The 21,579-nt window shown below is 39.7% G+C and overlaps 1 protein-coding gene across 1 annotated transcript; it reads right to left on the reverse strand.

Annotated features, from left to right (window-relative positions):
* Nucleotides 1-12,523: 12,523 nt before the first annotated feature.
* On the reverse strand, nt 12,524-17,688 carry LOC139644062 (heparan sulfate glucosamine 3-O-sulfotransferase 2-like). The gene is made up of 2 exons (XM_071519437.1): nt 17,186-17,688; nt 12,524-13,142 (listed from the first exon to the last, which is right to left on the reverse strand). Exons 1-2 carry the CDS (start codon nt 17,686-17,688, stop codon nt 12,524-12,526), a joined length of 1,122 nt encoding a protein of 373 aa, XP_071375538.1.
* Between the last annotated feature and the right edge of the window lie 3,891 nt (nt 17,689-21,579).

Genomic DNA, 21,579 nt, shown 5'->3' on the forward strand with positions numbered 1-21,579 from the left:
AGTCATTTGGAGGGCCCGATAACATTCTCTCTAGTGCAGCTCTTAGGTGTTTGAACCATCAAACTAGACCTCTTGTTTGAGAAACATCATCAAAGCACCTGTAGCTTTTCATTGGTTAATGAATACCAGCTGCCATATTGGACAGTTACTGTCCACTTTGTTAAATAGTTATTTAGGAATGGATTTAAACAAAGCACTTTGTATGGATTGCATTGATTTTGAAGAATATTATATTGTATTGTAAAAACTTATGGACTGCACACATAGTGAAATTTTTGCCTGGTTCTGTCTGTAGCATACTTGGGCGAGATACGTCTTGGTAGGAGGTAAAATAAAAGTGTGGTTTTGCACAAGATGGAAACCTGGTATAATGAAGGAAAGAAACCTTTTGGGATACATCACATCAAACATGGACTACTCAGTCACCAAAGGAAGTTTACTGGCAATTTTTAACATGCTGAGGCAGTGAACCTCTCAATTATTAAAAAAAAAAATCCCTATGTACAGCTCTCCTTAAATATTGGGAGCCATATGTCAACAACAAACATCAGTGCCTCAGATAATCATAGTTATGTATTTACGTCTAATCTAAATTGTATAACTACAGGTGTTGGTACATTTATAATTAAATTTTAATATTTATTAAGCACTGAAAATGTTGTTTCAAGTAATACACAATTAATCCTATTTAACCGAACCTGCTGTTTACATATGCTCCTTGATGTAGTAATTGTGCAACAGCCTTTAAACAGCATTTATGTGCAGCCAAAATCAGACTGTGTAATATGGCCTAGCAGAAGTACAGGACTGAAGCGTGTGTCACTGGTGTTAAACGTCTGGAGACCATGGTTCTTAATGGTTCTTAAATGGTTTTATTGATTTAACAATAATAACTTCTTACCCCCTCCCCCTGAGTGCCCTCAGACCCCGCCCGCCCACTCCCACTTCTGCCCCCCAGCTGCTGATGCCAACAACTACTGCGGGTGCCCATGGCCTTATGGGGAACCTCTCATTCAGACTGCCAGACACCTCAAAACATTCCTCTCAGATGAACACAGGGTTTATGTAAAAAGCCACTACGCACACAACCAAGATATTCAAAGACAATTTGCTGGGATGTCTTTGTTGAACACCATACATGTACATAGAGCATTATGGTGTGCTTGAATCAGACCATCCTTCTTTGTCTTTATCTGTGACATCGCAGCTTGTGCACATCTTTAGCTTTTGCGTTACGCGCAGATCCACATTGAACGCACTGACATAGACTGAGAAAAGCGAGCGCCATTCATGAAATGTATGACAGCAATTTTTGCATGATAAATTGCTTATGCATGCACTTAACTATGCAAGCAAATCCTTGCTAATGCCCACACTGAGTATGTAAAACTGCTACTCTTGGATGTGTATATATTTCTAACTGTATATTTTTCCAAATGCCAGCATCAGAGAGCATGTTTAGGCATCCTTTATTAATGCTTTGTTTGCACATTTCTTCAAAGTAATATACATTTTGTATGAATGATAGGTATTGCTCATTCACCCTCTCAAAGTAAACCAATTCACTTGCAAATTAATGTTTTCTGTATTGTATTCATTTGTCTCATGTTTGATTCCAAACAACTCTTAAAGAGATGAGCACATCTCTTTTAAGTTTTTATATAACTTCAGAAACAAACCATTTGGCTACAGTTTACAAGATGAGTTGTGGACTTCTTTTATCAACTTATATAATTCAAGGTTTAAGTGGGAACCTATTAGAAGTCTTTCCAGTTCCTTGAGAGAGCTGAGAAATTCAAATGGGATTGGTCCAAAGACGGTAGTGTTATATATAGGACCTTAAGACAAGCCTATTCTCTGGGTCTAAAGACAAACTCCTTGACATTTTAAGCTGGGACCATTCAAGATGGTGAACTCAGCTACACCTTTATAACCACACTGCCTTCTTCTGTTTTTTCTAAAGTTGTACAGTATGTTCTCTAACATTTGATAATGTGATGATTTTAATTCTTGTATGACCAAAATCGATGCATGACCCCATAAACTTACAACAAAATTCATGCCATTATTGGATGAAGACCCAGTTACCTATTTTTTAATATTAATGATTACAGACAATGATTTTTAAAACTACAGAAGATTGAAGTGGGAGGCTTTATTGATCTAATCGTCCAACACAAGCAGTCCTACCAAATACAGATAGATTATTGCTAGAGTTACTATATGGCGTTACAATAAAGTATAGGGATACTGTATGTATTCATGTATGAATATACATCAGTAGCCCAAGTAGACAGACCACACACCCTATTTGAAATCGTTTACTGGCACACTGTGCATAATAAAGCAGGGTATTTTACTTTGCATCAGTGCCTGGTGGCTACAATGTGTTGATAGTGTCGTATTACACCCAAGACATGCAGTATTTTTTTGGCAAATTCTTCCTTCCAGCTTGTGAATAGATGCCTGTACTTCATATCTGTATGCAAACTGAGACTTGTCTTATAGAATGTTACATCAAAGCCGTAAAACATTGCATTTGCTCTGTAATGGAGTAATATCCGTAGTTGTCTGGAGTGACTATAGAAAAGCTTTGAAGTCAACACACAATGCTGATTGTGTGAAAGGGATGTATAAATACAGCGAAATGCAAAGAGGAGTTATTTATTTTTCACAAATGCATGAGAAGGGTTATTCCATTTTATTTTTCCATTTCTATGCTGTGATATAATGTCATTTTCTGATGATTCTGTTTTGACTTTTACAGAATTCATCAATTTGATGGGAGAAAGCAATGTTTGTTGGCATTGGTTTAGCAATGCAAGAACAAAATAAAAGTATGTCATGAAATAAACATTTGTTGATATCTGTAGCTTTGGTTGATTTTTTTTTTCCATTTCTACAATTCAAATTTTATCCACTTGGTGGAGCTCAACGTTTGCCTCAAAATCCTAGTGGATTAGAGAATAATGAGTTTGGTAAATAAAGCAACACTAAACTTGAATTTGTCCTTACGATATGCCCTTCAAATTGAACTTTACTAAGACATATAGTACTGTCGAATGCTGTCACTGTGGGAGATGACAGGTGCTGCATTAAGCTACAGCAGCATCATTTATTTACAGCTGATTCAATTTTGGCTATATTAGTTTGGCCCAAGGCTGGGCACATTAAGAGTTAATGCCCCCTCTTTGTCTTTCTATTCCTGTAATTTTGTATAACCGTCATCAGTTTTGGGAATTACATTTTTGCCCTCTCACTTCTCACCTCTTGTGCAGTCTTAGAAGTGATGAAATTTTCAAAATTGCCTATGGTGTGATGGGGCTGGAACATGCTGCTCTTCACAGTGGATGATAATGGGATGGCTCTACCTTGTGCATCACATACAGATGTGAACATTTTGTCTCTTATTTGAAAGAAAAACATTGGATTGTTCAATTAATATGCATGTGTGAATGTGATTTAAACATTCACAGGCTGCAACCTGGCACAAGATAATTTTGTGCCAGAGCCAAGCTCTTCTGCTGAAATCAATAATCATTTGCCAATTGTATCAGTTCCAAGAGAGCACCATTAGCAATACCTCAGTGGAGAATTCATCAACTTTTATCTGGATTTAACACACAAACCATGACATTATCCTTCTTGACTCCAGAGCATAATGCATCTAACATGCTGAATTAGTTTATGGGTTTTGCTTTTTCTACGTTATTGGGCTTCACACATTGTAGACAGGCAATCTCATCGTATTGATCAATCCTGTCTTGGTCTCTCCAGGGGCCAACTTTAATCCTTAATGCTGCTGCTTAGACTCCATTTTAAGACTCTCTCTCCCTGGATATAAAAAGACAAAGGGTAGGATCCTCTTCATTAGCTTTCATTTCTTGCATGCTTGCTATTTGGATGGAAAGATGCATTAACTACTCTGGTGCAGAAGACATATTTGCAAGTGTTATAAGGCCTATATGTTGTCATGTTAGAAAAGCCTTTTTAAGCATTTAATTAACATATTATTAGGTTGAATCTATTGAGAACACAAGTAAGATGTGAGACTATGAGACAAGTGGAAAACTTTCAAAAGGAAGTGGTAGCAACTGAGCTGATAACTGAAGTCAAAACTGCCGGTATTTATAGATCAGAGAGTGTCTCGAGACATTACTTCACTGCAAAAATGTCTAAGTAGTAAGTAAGTAGTATGTTTAAGTAGTTTTTTTATCTAAGTAGTAAAAACAAAATCTCCCAATATCATGACATAATGACACAATTTCTTACAGTTTCATTCAAGAATTGTCTTTAAAACTGTGACAATATCTTGAAATAATGCGATCACAGTAGTATAATCCACACTGTAACCTGATTAATGAAAATTCAGGAAACAAATTCATTTGCAATGGAAGCAAAGCGAAAAGACACAAAAAGACACACTGTGGAAGAAAATGAAGGACTTAAAGGTTACACCGATATCAGAATATCAGAGAAAAAATGTTTTCCAATGCACAATATTGTGGAAACTTGTCTTTGTTGGAAAACTGAACATCCTCAAATCATATTTTGTTTGTCTCTCTCAGCAGTTGAGGTCCAGGATTGATCCCTATCCAACAGGAACCCGGGACATTAGCTGCTATTTCTAGTTACTGTACCTTAGGCTGGGTGGGTCTACCTGTCCATTTTAATGCTTCTAACAGCCAAAGCTTTGTATTGGAGTAGACTGCAATGTGACAGAAAAAAAACCTCTCATGTCATAAATAGCTTAATTCTATGTCTCTTGTTTGCTTTCGTTCTTTTTCATTCCCTTCCTGTCTGTCTCCATCAGTGTTGTGGGGAAACGTACTCTGAAAGATGCCGCTTACTAAATGACTAACAATCTCAATAAGTATTTATCTGTCCCTTATTTTCCTACTCATCTCTACTCATCTTAGTATCCAGAATTTTAGCATCACAATAAGCAACGACTTGCACACAGCCGAGAGTAGATGCATCCTTGATGTGCGTCCATTTTTATTTTCACTAAATGAAAAACAAAGTCAATTATTCACTTGTTTCAGGAGCGAGGATGTCAATTATTGCTTCTCTCTTGAGTCCAGTGATGCAGTACTTTAATTCCCTTTTAATTGGAGATGAAAAATCTAGCAAGCTTGAGTGCAGTCAGAGAGAGTGGCTTTTTAGGTAATGCAATATAAATGATGTTGTGCCATGTGGGACAACCACAGCTGAATTACATAACCCCAAGCAGTGAGTGGTGCCTTGAAAACAACTTTAGCACCCAAAGAGACTGTGCTGTTGTTTGTGGACCGGGGACAACTCCCATGGATTGCCAGGCCAAGTCCTCACAGCAGCTTTCAGCAGCTTTTTAGTACTAAGAAAAGCCTGATATTGGCTGATCCAACTCTCATTAGGATATGTAGTAATTTGTGATTACACACTGAGAAATGTCCAGCTATGCAGTTATCATTTTGATATGTTTTCATTACAATAGAACCAGCATATAGAATAGAATCTGCTTTAACAGTGTTCTCCATAATCCATTCCTTGTCTTTGTCTGTTTATTTATAAACCTGGTAACATTTTGATGCAGGCCAGGTCTCTCTTGGAAACAAGATTCCTAATCTAAATGAGATTTATCTGGTAAAATAAAGAAATAACAAAAATCCCCAAAGAAACAAGCTACTGAGCCATTGCTTTAACTGTAATTTGATTTGGATTCTATTATAATTTGATTCAAACTGCTTTGATTCATTCATTCATTAGCCCTTTAGGCAACAAAATTGCGATTTCACTTTAAGATGGCAGAGAATATACTCGCTTAAACCCTATAACCTGTGACTCTAAAACCATAAAACCCAGCAGACATATTCCTCCCACATACTACACGTACTTTCCTCCTACATAATGCACTGTAGTGGGTAGCAGGAATCCCAAGGCCTCGTCAATACAGAGAACTCATCAGGATGCTAGAGAGCAAGGTGTGAAGTGTCAAAGTTGGACACACAGCCAGTGCATGTCTGCCACGCTTCCTCTGACACTCATCCTACACCGTTGGCTGTGCAAGAAGTGATTGACTGAGAGGTTGATTATGCTTCTTCCAGCCAGGTGGTTGGCAGGCAGAGAGGCGCATATCACCAGATTGCTGCATCAGCCAAAGTGTGAGGCCACAGTTTCTGGCATCAGCGTGTCTGGACGAACATCACAGGAATAATAAAAAGATGCAGGGATGTCAATCATCCCCCCAAAATGTGTCTGTTTAGTTGTTGTTCCATTTCTTTTTTTTCAATTTTGTTGGCAGCAGTCGGTCTGTTTCGTATCTTGTATCGTTAGAGGCTTTTGCCTTTTGAGCAATTCTGAGATGGAAGACAGGCGAGACTGCATGGGTAAAAAACTGTAGGTTCTCGGGTTCTTGTGGGAGTGGGGGAAGATCTTTGATGTTGTGGAGTATCATGAAGGCAAATAACACACTTTGATATTTCATAAGCCATCTCTACTAAAAAAAAAAAAAAAATCATGGGTACACAGACACAGACACACACACAAACACACACACATGTGTGTGCAAACACACCGTCAAAGATGAGGTTTGCATTTCCACCCAGCTGAAACATTCACAGTTATTTTGGCTCTAGATATTTGTCTTACACACATCACAGTTTCTGAAAGTTCCAATTTTCCAGAGATATGGTGGGTGAATGTCTGTCCTGTTTGATTTTCTGAGGAAGATGAATTAGTGTTTGGATGAACATAAAAGGTAATGTATTCATAAAAGCTGTGATGAGTGCAGCTGTCTCCAGCATCTGACATCCAATCTGAGACAAGCCGCCTGGGGAGGTTGGAGCTCTCTCCACTGCGTGTGCGTGTGTGTGTGTGTGTGTGTGTGTGTGTGTGTGTGGTTGCGCATGTGTGCATGTGTATGTTCATTTGTATGTCCAAGACAAAGAATTTTCTTTCTGATGCAATATTGAAATTCTTGGAGAGTAAAGTAGGGTCATTTTTGTCATATTTGTGAAAGCAATTCTAATATTACAGTCTAATATTACCTTGATAATAGCTTAAAAAATAAGATTTTGACTAAGAGGTCTACCAGTATTTATTGATTATGATGAAGATGGCCTGCAAATCAAAATGTTGGTGGACTAATCAGTATAAATGTATTAATTATTATTTGAGTGTTACAATAATATATTATATATATATTTATTCTACATTAGTGTGCAGCTAATTTCAAGTCTTAAATACTTCCTGCTAATTATGGTAATGTACAATACAATAATAATAATAATGATGATAATGATGATTTAACTGCATCAATAGATCAAATAGAATATCATATCATTCTACTATGAAATGGTTCAGAAAGCTAAAGTTGAGAAGGAAACTGAAAATCCCAATTTGGGCAGCGCTTAAAACAAGAATGCCCTTAAGAATGTCATTTGCTTGCTTGATGGCCCTTTATTTTGTGTGTATTTACAGTACGTGACACACAAAATGTGTTAAGGCATTTGCAAGGGGCACATGAGCGCAGTCCTACCGAAAAAGTCATCTGGGCTTTTTTTGGGGGGGAGTTTGGCCCTTATGTTGAAAACAAATGCACCCTTCTTAGTTGTAAAATTTAGGGCACAAAGCATAGAAATGGCATTCCTCTGATATGATTCAAATTTGCGTTCTCTTATGGATGGACTGTTATGGATGGGCTTTATCTGAAAGATTTACTTGGGCACTAAAGGAGGCAGGCCCAGTTGCTGCATTCATATCCATGAGTCGGTCTACAGCGTTGTTGCTGCAGCTTAGCAAGGATTCATGCCTAGAGAGTCCTGCCAAATGATGTAAACCGCTTCAAAATCCTAATGCATGGAGCGTCGACTCAGGTGTGGTCTGTAGTCCAGGGGTTGTTGATACATCAGATGTGTTTTGGTTTGCAGCAGATGTAACAGCGAGGTTCGTCTTGCAGCAGCCTTGGGATGAGGCTTGTTATTCTCCTCAGTAAGACATGAGGCACGCACTCTAATTAGAACACATCTCCTGGTGAGAGAGCCGCCGAGGTCTGGCTACTCCTCCGTTCTAATCAGCTTTCTACCTCGCTTTAGCTCCTTCACAGAAAACAGACTCTCACTAGTCTGACAAATGGATACAACAACAAGGCGATGGCATTGAACAACTGTTTCTAATTTGGAGGACTTTGCAGTATTTCACAGATCTAAATCTTGAAAGGGCACCCGTCCAACAAAATCTCACATCCTCACCATCTCTCTCTCAGTCTCTGCTGGGGATGAGTTAAAAAGGGGGTGCAGGTGGCTGGTTGATTTATTTGTAGCATAAATGCAGAGATTTGAATGCGCATGAAAATGAATTAATTTTGTTTTGCCATTTTTAGACTGTCCATGAGTGGTAAAATGCCATCATCTTGTCAATGGAACAACACAGTAGGCACGACTGCAGTAGGGCCTGGATTTGCATTTCACTCTAAACTTTATTGCCTCTTAGATATTCTCCATATGCTCAATAGAGCACATCACATGCACACATTTACTAAGTGTCATCCCTACAGACTTTGGAGGTCTAACATTGGTCTGCAAATAGTTGTGGAACATGTATCATTAGGTGCTTGAGACTGTGCCACAGTTGTCAGCACTTCATTTTAATTTGGTTCCAAAGCCACTGGTGATTTTGACCACTGGGACATCCTGTCGGCTGCAGAAGTTAAACTATTCTGAAGCATTAGGACTGAGCGAGGTACTGTGCTGAATCTCTGCCTCTGCAGTGTCAGCTGCTGTCTTACTCGGATACCAGGGAACCTCATTCTATCTCATCTGAGCATCCCGAGCAAAGGAGGAGAAATGCTGTGTGAAAGTGTACTATTTTAATACAGAACAGCTTTAATAGAGCACACATGTAAAATGCTTTTTCCTGTAGGCATGTAATAATTCTTAACAATGTGTCAGCGATGTACACGTTTTGGGAGAAAATTACTTGTTTAATGATCCTTTGCAAATGCTTTCAACTTGTTTCTGAGCTCATTACAAATCCAAAAGGATGAATGTTTGAAGCAAAGTTAGCCGACAGGGATTCTGTATGGATATATGGTGTTCTTGATGGGAGAGTATGTGGCATCAAAATGTAAGATTTCCTAGCTAATTTCTGTCTTCAGTCCGTGTTTTAGATTTTATTCTGCTGTCAGGGAGTTTTAGTCATGCAGTACTAAAGAGAAACAGTGGAATTATTTATTTATTTATTTTCAGAGGTTCTTGGTTTTCCCCCCAAAAAACTACATCAAGCATAAATCAATATCATATCATGATGCCTGGAAATTATTACCAAGAACTCTCTAAGGAATGTGAAAGAAAAAAAGAACAATATGTGTCTGCTCTGTCCTTGAAGTCTTATTATTATGTGTACGCAAGATTGTGCTCTCAGCAGTAACTGGTGCTTATCAACAGCACACAAAGGCATTAACTGATCCCTATTTCAGCTCCTTCAGGTATTTTAAGCATTTAATAATCACCAAGCTGCTCAATAGGAATGAGATGCTGCGGGGATGTGAATGGATGAGTACGATATGGAGAAATATGTATTTTTTTTTAGGCTTTAAGCTATCATGTTAGGTTCATTGCTTTCCAGCAAATTTGTTTGCAACTAAGTAGTGATAAACCAACACACTAGACATTACCTCACATGGATTTGTTCGAAAAGTAAGCATGCTGTAGATTGATTTAGTCATACTGTTGTTTCATAACAACACACAACATTAATCCAGACAGTCCTCACATCAGTTTTAACAAATACTGATTAAGCTTAACAAGCACCTCATTAGCTTGGGTGCAAATAGATCACGTCATAGCGCTACAAAATGCAAAGGATTTCATTATTTGCATGGGCTGGTTCCTAAGAGAATTCATATTAGAAAAGAAAGCTAAGAGAGAGAGTGACTGAGAGAGAGAGAGAGAGAGAGAGAGAGAGAGAGAGAGATTTGACCTGCAAGCAATCTCTGGAGAGCCTTTCGCGGGCAGAGTCTAATCAGACTCTGGCTGATGCGTGTTCTAGGGGATTGCTCCTCTCCAGCCCTCAGTCCTAATTAGGACCCATGTGTACCATATAGAGAGATGCCGCTCACAGTGACTACTAGATAGACGCTCACCTGTGTGTGCTCAATAAGCCACAGAAATGAGCTGCTGGCGAGCATGATGACAAGGAGGGCATCAGAGGTGGTGGAGCCACACTCCCTATACCCCAACCTGCAGGTCGTGTGAGTTTAATGAATGTTAGGACAGGGAGAAAGATGGCAAGAGAAAGAGAGCCTGGTAGAAAAGAGGAAAATGAGACATTTGAGCAGAGAGAGGGACACACAAAGTGTAGCATCATCTGGATTTTCTCATAGCAATACACCGTTTTTAATTCAAAGAAAAGGAGAAGAGGGGAGGAATGAGAACAAAGAGAGAAGGAACAAATAGGGGAGTAAAAGTTGGGACAGGTGTTAGCTTACCTGAGCTGAAGAAACATTTTCTGTATCTCTAAGTCAGAATCTGTAAACAATATTCTGTAAAATGACAAAATGTAAATTTCAAGACAGCTTCATTTGAAGTGCTATTCAAATAGATAAAAGTAATAGACTTCTGAGGTATGTGGATAACACAGGGGAGCAATGTGTCCTACATTTTACTGGACATGAAAATGTTACTCTCCAATTGATGATGAGTGCATTATTGGTTGAGAAAACAGATTCTAAGTCTATTATTTGTGGTATTTAAAGTTGCATATTAAAATGAAGAATAAGTCACTGTTGTTCTGTTTACTATCAGAACTTCACCGAAGGCTTCGTATCTCTTGACCGGCATGAGTCTGCTCACTCTTGTGTAGGATCTGAACTGTTATAAATTTGTAGATAGAGTATCTTGCTCATTGTTGTGTGTGATGAGCTCAGTGCTTTTTGCGCCGCCCATGCAAACTGATTTTATTTTGGAACTGTTCAGGATATCCTATTGTATATTCTGGCATTTGACTGCCTAATCATTCAATGCACACTGTTCCAATTGATAAGACATGTCCTTATATCCCTTTACCATATATCATGAATTGTTTCTTTGCTGCAGAATTTTGTTTCTCATTTTGTAAGCCTGGCTCAAGCTCAGGCAGCCTGGTTTTAGTATTCATAGCAAGTAGCCAAATCTAAACTTTTCACTGCAATCATGTGACAAGTGGTCCCAGAATCTATTTGATAACCTGCCACAACTAGGTGCTCCCTCCTTTGTCTTTGAAAAGTGATTGGAATTCTTTAGCCAAGCGACATCTACACCCACCCACCCACCACCCACCCACCAGCAAGGCACACAACAAACCTTACAGAATGCAACACACCTTAAAGAATGAGGATATGTTTTCACTGGTAACAGGGGTGAAAAAAAAATGAAAACACTCCTACGTGGTCTGGTGTGTTGAGAACTGCAATTATATAGCTGCCTCACAACCTAGATGGAAAGGGATGTACACAGCTCGACAGCTTTCAAGAGAGGTTCAACTTTCAATTGTGACACAAAATTTTCAATTTAGAAGAGGGCTGATGTCTGAGTTGGAATTGCAGGAATCAGGGGAAGGCATGGTCTAGGACGGGGACAAAAGACAGAGGTTCAATTCAAAATGCATTTTTGAGAAATGCAATACAACAAGGTCAAAGTCAAGGTGTATAAATGTTACTTCAGCCAAGACAGAGATAATAATTTCATTGGATTTATTTGTGTTTCTGTTTCATTTAACGAGGTTGAGATGGAAAAGCATTGTGGCTAAGGCAGTGAGGAATTACTTTTGTAACAGGAGCATAAACATAGATTTTGCATAAATCAAAGTAAGTACAAAGTGAAGCATTGAATATTACACCATACAACTTATTTTATTCATGCTATGTATGGAATAAAAAAAAAATTCTATAGCCCAGTATAGAAACTGATGAGACTTAAGATATGCTTCTTCAGCTGAAGGTGCTTTAGTATTTGCATTATGGCTTCACATTTCAGATATACCCCCACAGTGCTGAAGCTTAATACTGCCCTTCCTGAAGACATCACTAACATTTTCCAAGGTCTCATTTTTAAACCCTGTCTTGATTAGTGAAGCAGGTTTTAAGAGGAAGTAATCCCATTCCCTGGAATTTCCTTGCATTTATACACCAGTCAGCAAATGGTGAAGCTAGTCAGCACATATACTGCAGGAACAGAAATCATGAGATCCTGAAGCTAAAATGATGGTTATATCTCACAACATATGGGATACTGATGTTGCCTGGGAATTGACAAATTCAATTACACTATCAAAAAAGCAATGTCATCTCAGATTTCACTTTGCTCATTAGTGTCATTCTAAAGAATAATGCTGTCCTTGCTTTTTCACTCCAAAATTGTCCAGAAATTGCCGATAACTAGCTATCCTGCTCAGCCATGACAAATATAACTCATTCACTGTAGGCAAACCATTTTTGAAAGACTTTGTACATTCATAGAAGACATAAGTCTTTCTTGTACCACTTATAAATATTCCTCAAACCTCTTCACTCCCATCTGAAATCATGACCCACCATTTCATAAAATTTGACATTGTAAGGTCTATAGAAGTCTCGCAATTGCTCAATAGCATCCCTATCTATCTGCACATGAGTTCTACCCTTGGACTTGCCCAGGCAGCGGGGTGAACTACTGCTCTCCGGCTTCTTGAGGCAAGGGAAACCCTTGGTCCGGTTGAAATAGAAGTGTTTGTCTGTGACGATGCGTTTTAGCCCAAGGAAGTCCTGCACTCGTGCCAACTCCCCTGCTGGGTCCGTGATAAGGCGCTCTCCGCTAACAAAGTGGATCTGAGCCAGAGGGAAGTAGCGAAGCCAGTTCTCAAGATGCAGAGCGTACAGGCCGATCCGAATGGCATTCCAGGATGTGTCCACAAGGCCCAGGCTCTGGTTTCTGAAGGCCAACTCTTGGAAACTTGGAAGGTCGGGCGTTTTGGATAAAGTCTGTGTGTAATCTGATATTGCACGGGTGACAGGGTCACGAACTACGACGATGAGCTTGGTATCTCGGGACATGGCAGAGATCCGGTGGGGTGTTTCTTTTGTCACGAAGTAGCTTGGTGTCTTCTCCATGGTGATCTGGCTTTCCAGAGTCCTTGGCATTAGACCTCTGAATGAAGGATGAAAAGACATAAAATGAAAGCCTGAGTAAAATAAATGTTTTACCTTAAGGCATATTTACATTCACATTACTTTAAGTGATATATTCATCGTATAATTTGTTTTGAATTGCCTACTTTACAACAATACAACAAATGCCCTTCCATTTACGCTGTCAAATGGAAAAAGTGTACATTAAATGTCTATTTAGGCCAGGATTGTGCCAGTGAGTTGCAAAGGCACAAAATCACCCTAACTAGGAAGCTCCAGTTTGGCTCTGAACCCAGTTTCCCGATGAAAATGATAATAGGAGCACTGAAGCAAAGTCATAGTAGTATGTTGTCACAGGAGACTTGTCTCGGACACATCTCTCCTGTGCATCAGCCCGGCATTTGGTTCAAGAGTAATAAATCACCAGGTATGCAAACAGAACACATAGAGGAGGGTGACACTGTTGGGTTACTTCTGGGTCTAAAAACTAGGCCATTGTACTCTTTAAGATATTCTTTTAACAGGTAGACCTGCACTTAAACTAAAAAAATGTTTTTTTACATCAGTGAGAGCACCAGAGCCTTGCTGGTGTCAGTAGGGGTATAAAAAGAGCCATGCTAAAAATAGTAGGGGGGAAAAAAAAACAACAAAAAAGTACAATTAATTCCTACTAATGTAACACTTTCTCAATATGCGTTTTTGTGTCCCCCATGTCACGTATGATGTTTGTATGATTCAAAACAAACAAAAGAATGCCAAGGACAGAGGATGGATGAAGATTCTGGGTTTCCTTGCAATCCACAAAGTATTGAAGATGCATTGATTTGGCAACCGACAAGAACAAATGGTGAGAGCAAAGCACCATGTCTAAATTAGCTGGCAAAAATTAACAGCGCTATAGTCTACAGCATAGTTGACTGAAGCTCAAGCACACAGCCCATCTCGAACTGTAATGCATTCTCTGTGCTCATCTGTGCTCTTGAGAAGTTAATTTTCCCACAAAGACTTGGAATTCTTGGTATTGATAATGAGCTCTTATGGAGGGCTTTTAGGCGCCCTAACGCATCCTCTGGTGGCCACAGTGGAGGTCCACAGCTGTTGGGCAGCAGTGGCAGTGAGGAGAGCAGAATGCAATAGGGTTAATTTCTGTGCTGTTTTTGAATGTAAACTAATTCATTCGTTCATTATCTTTACCTACTTATTACTTTTCAGGGTCTCAGGGGGCTGGAGCCTATCCCAGCATGCACTGGGCAGAAGGCAGGGGAACACCCTGGCCAAGTTGCTAGACCATCACAGGGCGAACATGGAGAGACAGACAAACACACTCACACGCTACTGAATGGATCTACACCCACACCACAACAATCTTTTTCAGGTATTTCTCTGTTTCTCACCATGCCAGTTCTCTTTTATATTTAGCCATTATTTATGCACAGCCAATTCTCTAATGGACCTCCATGATGGCGCCAGCCGCGGTTGTTAGGTGATTTGTGACGCAACTGCCAAGCCTCTAGTCAGACACCTGCCGCTTGATTACTATCACCTGTTGATTGATAACGGACCCAGCTGGTTGTGAAGAAAAAAACTGAATAATATGACTACTCAAAAGAATAGTTGGCCTTTGTTGTTGTCTAACTATTCAAAAGAGAGTTTTTTACTGAAAAGCAAATGTTTATTTTGAAAGCAATCCTCACAAGTCAGTGGTTTAGCCTTTGACCTTGTTTTGACAGGTTTGACAGCTGACAATCACACACCCGTAATAGGCTAGGGTTCAGACATATCTCTGAGATGAAAGGGCTTCAGCAGCCTACTGTGCTGAAGTACCAATTAGTGGAGATATTTTTCAGTCTCAGATTATTTTATAACACTATTGATAAAAGTCCCCACAGCAGGCTACATGACAGCTAATCATTAGTGTTAAATGTATTTGTGTGTGCGTGTGTGCGTGTGTGTGCAGCTTTTCATACTACTACTAACGAGAATAATAATAACTTTATTTAGCCTATAGAGCACTTTTTGAAACAAGGTCACTTGGTTAAGTGACCAGTAAAAGAGGAATATGATATCAATCATTCTGACTACAAAAACTATGTAAAAGTAACTTTGTAAAAGTACAGTTTTGGGAGTGATTTAAAAGAAGAGACTGAAGCAGATAGCCTGATCTCCTGAGGCAGCTTGTTCCACAGTATGGTGCCCTTACTGAGAAGGCCGATGCCTCTGTTTTCAGCCGCCTGGATTTAGGAACAGTCCACGTACTGTACTGGCCAAGGATCTCAGGCTGCAATTTGGCTCATAGGGCATTAAAAGGTCAGAGATGTAGGGTGATAGTCCAATGCAAGCCTTACAGATGATCAGTAAACTCTTGAAATTCTAATATTTACTGGCAACCAGTGTAGAGAAGCTAAAATAGGGCTAATATGGTCACGCCTTTTAGATTTAGTTAAAAGCCTTGCTGCTTCATGGCTAAATCCAAAACATATTTCAAGTTTAAAATAGTAATTTCATGTGAGTTTGAATGTGCCATGCAATTGTTATGAAGCCCTTATTCAGTAACATGAATGTGTAACACACCGGAGTTCAAGTGCTGCTGAAAATCTTATGGACAGACAGGTATTTTCCAGTATATATTTACCGTAAAGAATGATGATGGGAATGTTTAATATAGGTATGGGAACATAACTGTCCATAAAATTTATTGCCAACTATTTCTGGCAATACATTTTGATGGTGTCATATGACTGCACTTTGTTTAGGGTGCTACATGTAGCATTTTAACATCAATAAATCATTCATTTTAACATTAATTTTGAGACATAAGTATAATTACCATGAACAAACAAGACAATTGCTGAGAAGACTGGCAGCCTCTACCTGCCTCTACACTGCATTTTACATTATGTACCACCAGGACGGATTTTGCGAATACTGCTGAATAGCTTTACATCACAAAACAAGAAGAGGGCCGCTGTTCTTTCAGTACAAACAGAGCTAAAGCTTTCAAAGTTTTTCGCAATGGCAGATGGCGGAACGAGTGGAAGGCCGGTGGAAAGCACTTCCAACATGTTTATCCACTTGAGTAAAGTGAAAAAGAGAAAACACACACACACACACACACACACACACAGAGCAACACCAGGGAAAGGGAGGGGGAACTTTTAGCTGCAGTATCAGCATTGTCTTTGTGACAGGGAGCAGCAGCTGGGTTTATGGGGAAATGTGTTCTTAATTTTTTTTATTTTAAGAGAGAACAAATTCTAACATTAGACAATATCAATCACAATTCAGTAAAGCAGCACCCCCCCCCAAAAAAAACAAGAGAAAAGAAGAAAGCATACCTATGAATAGAGGCCAAGAGCCCACCACAAACACATACACACACATACACTTATATGTGGAAGACCACCAAGGTACTCAAGACTTATAAAACAACATATATATTGATGTATAAACAAACCAAAACTGAACTCTGAGTTCCATGGGAATTATATATTTGTTTTAATAAATTTGGAATTCAATTTGAATTTGCCAAAACTGACATTGGTCAAAATCATCATATAGATTACATGGGATACCTAGCCTACATGATCTTATAAACTTGTGTCTTATCAGTCCTAAAATAAGCTATAGGGTGCATGCGTTCAAGATCCAGCAAGCACAGTAGACTAGAGGAGTGGTTCTCAAGGTCGGGTCCAGAGACCCCCAGGGGTCCTTGAGGGGATTTGAGAGGGTCCCCCAGCAAAATGAGTAGGATAATACTTTGATTCCACTGCAATTTAACTTACTAGTAATCATTCCAATTAGAGAATTGTATAACAATGACTATTGTAATCAATAAGTTTCACTCTCCATCATTATCTCTCCATCCATGTGAGTTTTACAATTTAATAACAAATCAATAACAACATATCTTCCCATATGAGACAAAATCTTATCATATTGTGGCCATTGCTTAATTTATCGTTTTGGTAATTTATCTATTTGGTGGTCCGTGACATGAACACGTTTGAGTACCACTGGACTAGACTTCAGACATACACCTGTGCAGGTAAGCCGTGCTCTTACCTGTACCAGTCTAGACCTCGGTCATAGTTCCTGTCGAAAAAGTGTGTTTCGGTGCCAACTGCTCGCACGTCTGGATGAATTCTGATAAACTCCAGCACAGCCCTTGTCCCACCCTTTTTCACACCGACTATTATGGCATTGGGCAACTTTTTATTCCCAAACTTTAAATTACCCATCGAAGGACTCGGCGTGTCATTCCGAACAGTGTTGAAATACGAAAGGGGTCTCTGGTCGGTTTTCAGCTGAGATGTGTGCACATTGCTCTGCCTTGCATCCAAAGGCAAAACGCAAGAGAGAGATTTTTGAAGGCGCCTTTTGCCTCCATCAGCCGGGACGCGCCGACAGCTGGGCGTTGGATCACCTGACTTTTGCATGATGGTATCGGAAGAGAATAGTACACAGTAGCACAAATATGTAAGGAAGATGGATAATAAACAAACAGATGTTCTTGTGAGCCTGTGTGAGGACGGCAGAACTCGACTGAGGAGGAGCACGCATGCCATCGCTCCATGGATACGAATAGTGCATGTTTTTCTAATTGATTTTGCGTTCCTTGCTTTCTGATTGTTTTAATCGCTTCTATGCCTGAACACTGTGCGCTGTCTCTACTGAAGAAAAAAATACATCAGAGCACTTCTGCGTTTTGTCAATTGGTAGGCTACACTTCCATCACTTCATCGCGGATCATGCCAACCCAGTCCATCTGTGTCCTCTCTCTTCGGTTCATTAATTAAAAAGCCATCCTTCACTGCGCAATGAGTTTGGAAATGATATCCTCCTGTGGAAGTCCTGGACATGACCATGGCCATTACGCACGGGTGGAAAACAAGGGAAGTGCGCTCTCTGGCAACTTCACCGGACTGTCAGCTCCAAACGCCTGAGCGACAGAAAAATATTTCAACAGCGTGACGTCAGAGCATCTTTGCATTTCAAAAAGTAGCCTATTCAGCTTCCAGGCTATCTCACCTCACTCATCTCACTTCACACATTTCCTATCAAGCAGGGACATTTTTTGCCGCACCATAGAGTGGCTGCTGCATAGTTTTTTAGCCTTCTTCTAACCATGAAAGCTTAGCCTACATAAACAGCATATTGGGATAAAGGCTTTCTGCTATTTAAAACGGGACTGTTCGTCTATGCCAACTACTTCATGCTAAGGACCCCTGTTAGATGCACATTTGACAATGGACCCCATTTGATAGGATTTTGTCCTAAGGAACCATGTGGGAGGATTTAAGTGGTTAGATATGATTTAGTATATTATTTCCATAACTTTGTGTAGGCCTGTAGGTGTAGAGGGGGCAGTGAAACCTATAATTGTAAGATAAAAATACAACCATCTTATCAGCCAAGGCAAGCTAAATCACAAAGTGGAGCTGCAGCAGAGAAGAGCGTCCCATCCCAACTAATTGAGACCCTGTAGATTTGCCCAAATTAAATTCTGGTGTCAGGTGTAGACACTTCTCTGCCCACAGGAAGTGATGAATCGAAACTTAAAAGCGAAATACAAAAGGGGTCTCTTAAACAGCAGCGAGTGAGAAAGCTGGACTCACCAACATTAGATCTTTTGCCTCTCTCGTCCCTTTAGTAAGTGATCACAGACCTGCTGGGTTGGTAAACATGAGCTTGCTGTGCAGTGCAGTTTACTGACCTCATGGTACATGATTTCTGGGTATTGATGTTTGATTTTCAAAGTCATTCATGTCATTTGGAGCTGCTGACTTACAAAGTTGCCTAATGCAGCTTTAAACTGTTGCACCTCTTGGAACCCTTTCAAGGTCCCCTGGTGGTCCCCGGATCCCACTTTGGGAACCGCTGACCTTTGAATCAGAATCAGAATCAGCTTTATTGGCCAAGTATGTACACATACAAGGAATTTGACTCCGGTTTTTCGTTGCTCTCAATGTACTTTGTGTTATTGATTGGAAACATGGGTCCCTATGCATGACTTTATGCCTAATGTATAGGCTATAACTGGAAATAATAGAATGATTACCAATGTGAAAGATAGGGATAATAATTTAGGACATTATGGGCTGGTTGCTGGGACATGGATTAAGCCTAGTCCCTGACTAGTCTAGTCTATTCATATAGCCCTTTATCACAGTCAAGTCTCAAGGGGCTTTACATACTATCATATACATGTTATATTCCATACTACATAATACATATACATACACATCATATACATCCTACACTAGGTCACATAACCTATGTGAATACTCCATATACATTGTTTACTACATACATATACATACTATACATCATATAGATCATATACATCATACAACATACTACACACAAACATATGGACAATTTAGAGTCTTCACTTCAACCTGACCTGTATGTCTTTTGAACTAAAAGCTTAACACCAATTGATTGAAACTGAAACTGAAATCTCAGTCTACTAGGCTTAATCCAACCAGCCCCATGAGTTACTTCATTACTAACCTAACGTTATTGCACTGAAATAGAACTCTTAGCTGCAATACATTTACGAGCCTGAGCAGTTCTGTTGGTAGTACTGAAGTGCACAACAGTACCATTTCCCAAACCACTTTATAGATAGTCATGATTAACTTTGTTCCCTCTGACCACTGACTTGACAGAAGAACCAATCTCAACCCATCCAGGAATAGGCCTATTTGTGAGAATAACAGACAACCAAGATAAGCATTGTGATGTACTTTAGACTGCAGACTTTCATTTGATAAAGGTTTTGTTCCAGGGACCACCATCTGAGAAGAGTTTTGTTGTCTTTCTGCAAGTGTGGAGATAACAAAGTAGAGTGAAACCTCTTGATCGGAGTAGTTATTTCTAAACATACTCTCATTTGGCTATAGTGAATGAAGTAATAGTGAAATTGAACTAATCCATTGCTGGGACCTCTTGAAAGCAGGGGGCCCCAGTTTGGGAACCACTGGACCCAACTGAAAGTGCAGATTTAGGAGACCTGGTAGTTTGCGTCCCCTAGCGTCCTTAAATCGGCAATCTTGTCCCTCATCTTGAAGTTCATTCCCCTCCTAGTAGAGGACCTGAGTGTGTCGGTGTGAGCAGAGGGTGGAGGGCGGGTCATCCCTCTTACTTTCTTTCTTTCAAGATGACTGATACAAGCGCAGACGAGCCAGAGGGGAGAAGAGAAGGGGGAAAACTCCCAGGGCTGCAGAGAGGGAGGAGTTGAGGTGTCACCGGTGCTCCCGTGGGTGCCTGCGCCCAATCTCAGAGCCCTCTGATTAAAGAATGATTTATAGGGGCAGGTCGGAGAGGCCCGCTCAGCAATCCGTCTAGTGAATGAGATTTTTCCTCGGGAAGAGGGCGGGTAAATCAAACCTCCGGGCGAGAAGCCTGCCCAGACTGCGGCAGCGTGGCGATAGCGCCGGTGATTAAATGTTATAATCACCTCTGCTGAGTGCGCAGCTTGTTGTTCCACTGTCACCAGGGATGTAGTGGAGGGTAAACCCACCTAAAAATCACTTTACCCACATTTTAATTTGCGGAACAGAGCTTACCCACGTCTTAATACTGGCATAAACTAAAGCAGGGGGCTCCACAGTGTCCAGCAAAATGAAGAATAGTTTACTGTCACTCATTTTAGTCACTTGAAGTTAAGTGAGGGAATTATACAGGAATGCATTGGGTAACCCGGAGCAAGACCCGAGGTAGGACTTCAAATAGACAACAATCAAACGAAGAAGATTTTACATATATATGTATTTTATATATATATAAAAACAAAAAATGAAAATTTGAAAATAACATTAATGAGATTAACATAATCTGATTGGGGGAGTTGGGGTAGATGCCCCTTTTTTCTTTTTTTGTTTTGTTTTGTATTATAGCCTAATAACAATGTTATGATTGAATTATCTTCTAAATTAGCTTACATATAATATTGATATTCTAATTATATATATATTTTAACAGAAAATACAATTTAGTTTGGGAACCCCTGGTATGCACAGTAATCAAACTAATGTACGAACTAATGTAAAACATATTAATGCCTTTGTAAAAGAAGAATTCATTTTTCTTTATATTGGTGGTCATTTGCTTTATAAGAACCAGTGACTGGAGGTCATAGTTTGCCCACCTTTTTATTGACCGCTCCATCACTGGCACCACACATTTCTCAAAGTTGAGCCTGGGGGGACATGTGGTCTCTATTTATCTAACGTGTGGTCTCTATTTATCTATCTCTATTTATTCAGCTCATCCTGACTGATCAGAGCTCAGTGCAGATACAGCATGACACAGACATCTTTACATTACAGATTCATGTAGAATCAGCCTCACAGATAGCACATGGTGTCATGTGCATCATAAACTGTACACACCCTGTTGTAAATCATCCCTAGTCTAATAAACATTACCAATCATGTTGATGTTTGTGCGTC

Source organism: Centroberyx affinis, unplaced genomic scaffold (genome assembly GCF_046629955.1).
Source record: "Centroberyx affinis isolate AG114_WGS23_722 - 3 ecotype Tasmania unplaced genomic scaffold, CSIRO-AGI_Caff_v1 ptg000697l_1, whole genome shotgun sequence".
NCBI classification, from domain to species: domain Eukaryota; kingdom Metazoa; phylum Chordata; class Actinopteri; order Beryciformes; family Berycidae; genus Centroberyx; species Centroberyx affinis.

Coding starts and splice junctions, on each gene's coding strand:
- LOC139644062 (XM_071519437.1), bottom strand. CDS start 17,688: ATGGCATGCGTGCTCCTCCTCAGTCGAGTTCTGCCGTCCTCACACAGG. Junction 13,143..17,185: donor CGAGGTCTAGACTGGTACAG/GTAAGAGCACGG, acceptor TCCTTCATTCAG/AGGTCTAATGCCAAGGACTC.